Source organism: Sinocyclocheilus grahami, unplaced genomic scaffold (genome assembly GCF_001515645.1).
Source record: "Sinocyclocheilus grahami isolate Dianchi unplaced genomic scaffold, SAMN03320097.WGS_v1.1 scaffold108.1, whole genome shotgun sequence".
NCBI classification, from domain to species: domain Eukaryota; kingdom Metazoa; phylum Chordata; class Actinopteri; order Cypriniformes; family Cyprinidae; genus Sinocyclocheilus; species Sinocyclocheilus grahami.
Genome location: NW_015505287.1, coordinates 800,629 through 806,498, shown reverse-complemented (window position 1 = coordinate 806,498; position 5,870 = coordinate 800,629). Strand labels below are relative to the sequence as shown.

Below are 5,870 nucleotides of genomic sequence, written 5' to 3'. Positions count from 1 at the left end.
GTTATAATGCGCAACACTGTAAAACGCCTAAAATTAAATACGGTGCAACATGAGCAGGTCTTAATTTAATGCCGCAATCTACACTTTCTAATAATTTTCATTTTGTTAGCAACAGACATAATAGATTTAATTTGTTTGCGCAGGGGCATTTTAGTCCAGGAGAAGGCTCAGCCTTCACACTCCGTCTATGTGCAGCATCAACTGATTGGGCCATGATAGATCTAGATCTATGACTGTTGTCGTTGTAGTACTCAAAACTATTGTTTTAATCACTGAGGCTGTCTACACCGTGAAATGAATCTCTTACGTTGGATTTACATCTGCGCTTTGGTGCTTATGATGAGAGACTAAGCGGAATTCAGTCAGCGAATGCGCGCGCACTCAAAACTGATGAGTTTCAGCGATGACTCAACTGAACGCCTCTGATTGGCCATTGCATTCCTAAGCGCAACAGAATCGCATGTGATTGGTTATAATGCGCAACACTGTAAAACGCCTAAAATTAAATACGGTGCAACATGAGCAGGTCTTAATTTAATGCCGCAATCTACACTTTCTAATAATTTTCATTTTGTTAGCAACAGACATAATAGATTTAATTTGTTTGCGCAGGGGCATTTTAGTCCAGGGGAAGGCTCAGCCTTCACACTCCGTCTATGTGCAGCATCAACTGATTGGGCCATGATAGATCTAGATCTATGACTGTTGTCGTTGTAGTACTAAAAACATTTGTTGTAGTACTAAAAAAGTACTAAAACTACAGTTTTACTACAGTTAATGTTTTTTTAACCCATTGTAACCCCTGGATCTTTAAGATCTTTGTTCAGTTTAGTTAATGTACTGTAGGTGGCGGTAATGTTCATTGTGAGTGAGTGTCCATTAAACCAGGAGAAGAAGTAACTGCCTTGTGTTATATTAAAACACTTCCTGACAGTCGCTGTAGACAGTTGAAATTTATAAGATTCGTCGCATGCATAAAATAACATAGCATGAAAGATAAGCTAAATAAATCACATTATATGAGGATAAATCCGGAAATTGTTTATAAAATATATTGATAAACATCATTTAAAGAACACGGAAGTTGACTTGAACTGACTCCCGTTTCAGAAGTACGTTATTGCAAGTCTTCGTTCAAAGGTAAATATTTGATGTTATGTTGTCTACTATGTAAATATTTTTTATTTGGGAAAATAACGCGTTTGAATGTTTACCAAATCTTTAAATGCGATCATTTGCCTATTACTATGACACCACTTTTACTCCAATTTATTTTAATTATTTATTAAAATATATTGTCGTTGCTTCAAAATATGCTATCTTATTTTCGTTGTGAAAGTATTCCGTTAGTATTCCGCTTAAGAAAGAAAATGATTCGTTATACTTTGTGTAAAAAAAAAAAAAATCTCAGTATGAGTGTAATAGCCTGCTTATGTTGTTAGGTTAGAGTGACACAATATGTGACCCTGGACCACAAAACCAGTCATAAGGGTCAATTTTTCGAAATCAACTATTTTCAATTATTTGAATATCTGGAATCTGAGGGTGCAAATTATTGAGAAAATCGCCTTTAAAGTTGTCCAAATGAAGTTCTTAGCAATGCATATTACTAATAAAAAATTAAGTTTTAATATATTTACAGTAGGAAATTTACAAATTATGTTCATGGAACATGATCTCTACTTAATATCCTAATGATTTTTGGCATAAAAGAAAAATTGATCATTTTGACCCATACAATGTTTTTTGACTATTGCTACAAACATTACCCCAGCTACTTAAGACTGCTTTTGTGGTCCAGGGTCACATATATTACTGATCCTCAAGGAAAATGAATCAGTCATATACAGTGAAAGAAATGCTTCAAGCCCATGTACATATGTTAAATTTCTGTAAAGCAAAAAATATTGGAAACATATTAGAAATGAGTATTCCATTTAAGAAAGAAAAGGATTAGTTATACTTTGTGTAAAAGAAAAAAGCTCAGTATGTGAATGAGTGTAATGGTCTGCTTAATGTATTTAGGTTAGAGTGACACAATATATAACTGATTAGACATTGGGGCAGTTTCATACATTAGCATATAATATTTAGCTCATACAATATATGTGTTTATGTGTGTGTAATACATTTTTGGACATATTTATTTGTCATGTACATATATATCCATCCTAAAACCTGTCAATAGGCCTACATGTTGATGTTAAGTAAATACATATAAAAAATAGAAATGTATTTAATATAAACGCATATTTTTTGTGTATATATTCTTTTGATAAAGTTATGTATGTAACTATATATTGTTGACATATGGTTGCTATTATTACCATATAAAAATCATCATATAGGTATTATTAGCATATGTACATAATCAAATTAAGGATAATGTACATATGTGAAAATTATATATCTCCATGTAGGTAACATTTATATGTCATATATTACGTTTCCATATATAAGGAATTATTTACTAGCTCTAGTAAAAAGCACATGAATCAAAACTCTTTAGATAAACTCTGCTATGGTTTTTCCCTCAGGTGTCCTCTGCAATGATGGAAGGTGCCTCAAAAAGTGATGCCACACCACAGACGGCTGTTGCTGCACAAGTTCCGTTCATCGACCTCTGCACAGTTCTGGAGAACATCCAAAAGACCAAACTCCGACCAGATAAAGGCAAAATTCTAAAGGATTTTATTGATTCTTGGAGGAACTTCCATGCAGCGCTTCACAAGGACAATTCCAATACCACAGATTCATTTTACGCAGCCATGCGTCTTATTGTGCCTCAATTTGAACGAGAGCGAATGGCTTACGGTATAAAAGAAAACATGCTTGCCAAACTATATATTGAAGTTTTAGGCCTGCCTAAAAATGGACCTGACGCAAGCAAACTCCTAAATTATAGAACTCCAACCACAAGTCAAGGAGAAGCAGGTGACTTTGCCCTTATGGCCTACTTCGTCCTGAAAAAAAGGTGTACAAGTCAGGGGAATTTAAGCATCAAAGAAGTCAATGACTTCTTGGATTCCGTAGCTATCAACAATGCCAGCAAACAGAAGGATCAAGTGAAGAAAAGCCTTTTGCATCTGATAACACAGAGTTCAGCTTTGGAACAGAAGTGGCTCATTAGAATGATCCTCAAGGACATGAAACTTGGCATTAGCAAGGAGACAGTACTTCAGGTTTTCCATCCAGATGCAACAGAACTCTACAATGTCACTACAGATCTGAATAAAGTCTGCCGGCAACTTCATGATCCATCTGTGTCCCTCAGTGAGGTCTCCATCGATCTGTTTTCTGCTTTTAAACCAATGCTGGCTGCTGTTGCCAACATCAGACAGATAGAGAAGCAAATGGGCAACCGGACATTCTATATTGAGACAAAGTTTGATGGTGAACGCATTCAGCTGCACAAAGCTGGAGATGTTTACAAATACTATACCAGGAACTCTTATGAGTACACGCAACAGTTTGGGGCCTCTCCACTAGAGGGCTCCCTCACTCCATACATTCACAACGTCTTCAAACCTCATGTGGTAAACTGCATATTGGATGGAGAGATGATGGCTTATAACCCTACAACTGAGACCTTCATGCAGAAGGGCAGTAAGTTTGATATTAAAAGGCTGATGGATGACTCTGATTTGCAAACCTGCTTTTGCGTATTTGATGTCTTGTTAGTAAACAATCAGAAGTTTGCAAATGAGCCTCTCAAGAAGCGCTACGAAATTCTTGAGACTGTCTTCACACCGATCAAAGGTCGTATCCAGTTGGTCACAAAATCTGAAGGCAAAACCATGCAAGAAGTGGTGAATTCTCTCAATGAGGCCATTGACAATCTGGACGAGGGGATTATGGTTAAGGATCCCATGTCCATCTACAAACCAGATAAACGGGGCGAAGGATGGGTGAAAATTAAGCCTGAATATGTGGATGGTCTGATGGATGAGCTTGATCTGCTGATAGTGGGAGGCTACTGGGGTAAAGGCAGGAGAAGCGGGATGCTCTCTCATTTTCTGTGTGCGGTAGCAGAGGTGCCGAGTCCAGGGGAGAAGCCCACAGTGTTCCACACCTTCTGCCGCATTGGATCAGGCTACACTATGAAAGAACTGTACGATCTTGGTCTGAAGTTGGCCAAACATTGGAAACTTTACAACAGAAATAATCCTCCAGCTGCCATCTTGTGTGGAACAGAAAAACCAGAGGTTTACATAGAACCATGCAACTCAGTGATCATACAAGTCAAAGCGGCAGAGATCGTCTCTAGTGAAATGTATAAGACCAACTGCACATTACGCTTCCCCAGAATAGAAAGAATCAGAGAAGACAAAGAGTGGTATCAGTGCATGACCTTGGCTGAACTGAGCCAGTTCCGCTCCAGAGCTTCTGGAAAGCTGGCATCCAGACATCTACATATCCAAGAGGACCAGCCTGAAAAGAAGAAGCACAAGTTCGTAGCCAAGCCCAAGAAGACAATTGCAGTCATTGACCACTTTAAATCTCAGGATTTATCAGCGGTCACCAAAGAGACGGATATGTTTGAAGATGTGGAGTTTTGTGTGATAAATGGCAATGATGAACATTCCAAGGCAGAGCTTGAGAAAGTTGTGGCCCGCTGTGGAGGCATTGTTGTGCAGAACCCTGGGAAAGACACGTACTGTGTGATTGCAGCTGCGCAGAACATGAGAGTAAAGAACCTCATCTCCTCAGACCAACATGATGTGGTGTGGGCTACTTGGCTGCTGGAGTGTCTGGAAAATAAGCAGGTTATACCCTGGCAACCACGTCACATGATCCACATGTCACCTTCCACCAGGGACCACTTTGCTAAAGAGTATGATCGGTATGGAGACAGTTATTATGTTGACACTGATGAACAACAGCTGAGGGAAGTCTTTGAAAGGATTGGCCCCACAGAAGCTGAGTGTTCGTCTGTGGCACAGATAGAAGCAGAGAATGCCTGGGATGACTTGCCCACTAGCATTTTTAGGCCTTGCACTGCATACTTTGACCGGTGTGCTGACCTTGGAGATCCAAAAACCATCATACGGGACACAAGTTTGGACACACGTGCCTTAGAATTCCGATTCCATGGTGGTACTGTTGTGGAGAAACTGAAGGAAGGAATCTCGCATGTCATAGTAGAAAGTGAAAGAAGAACTCTGGACTTGAAGACGTTGAGGCGACTTTATGCTAAGAAGTTCAAAATTGTTCGAGAATCTTGGGTGACCGATTCTATCAAAGCAGGCCATGTAGAGGATGAGACTAACTACTTAATATAACCATGAAGGCTACTACACAAACTATAACACTGGAAGATTGTGGTGTTTTAATACTAGCTGTAATAAACTACACTGGATAATCATTAGCTGCATTAAAGGTAACCATTTAAAAATATATATAAAATGATGGGACTGGAAAGGATTACAGTTTGAATTATAAAGAGAATAATTTACTGTTGAAAGTACATCAGTACCTTTTAAAGTTTGCCATATGTTTCTGATTTAAAGCACTAAGTACACTCTAAAAAAAATGCTGGGTTGTTTCAACCCAACTTTGGGTCAAATATGGACTAACCCAACTTTTGGGTTAAAAATGTAATGTAAAAATTTAACTCAACGGCTGGGTTAGTCCATATTTGACTCAAAGTTGGGTTGAAACAACCCAGCATTTTTTAGAGTGTAAGACTGAGTTTGATTTAAAGCACTGAGAAAAATTGTACAGGTGGAAACAACGCCTTTTGGAGGAAAAAAAACTTTATTTTTCTTACGCTGTGTTTTGTTCTAAATAAAAATATAAAAATTATAGGATGTACTGTATTAAATGGGGTGGTTATAACATATTGGTTAAGAATCTTAGCCTTTATATGT

General features: G+C 38.1%; 1 protein-coding gene across 1 annotated transcript; it reads left to right on the top strand.

The window, feature by feature from the left end:
- Positions 1–938: 938 nt before the first annotated feature.
- Positions 939–5,555, top strand: lig4 (ligase IV, DNA, ATP-dependent). Its single transcript, XM_016277055.1, has 2 exons — positions 939–1,140; positions 2,538–5,555. The coding sequence occupies exon 2, from the start codon at positions 2,550–2,552 to the stop codon at positions 5,280–5,282; it is 2,733 nt and encodes a 910-aa protein (XP_016132541.1). The 5' UTR covers positions 939–1,140; positions 2,538–2,549; the 3' UTR covers positions 5,283–5,555.
- Positions 5,556–5,870: the final 315 nt, after the last annotated feature.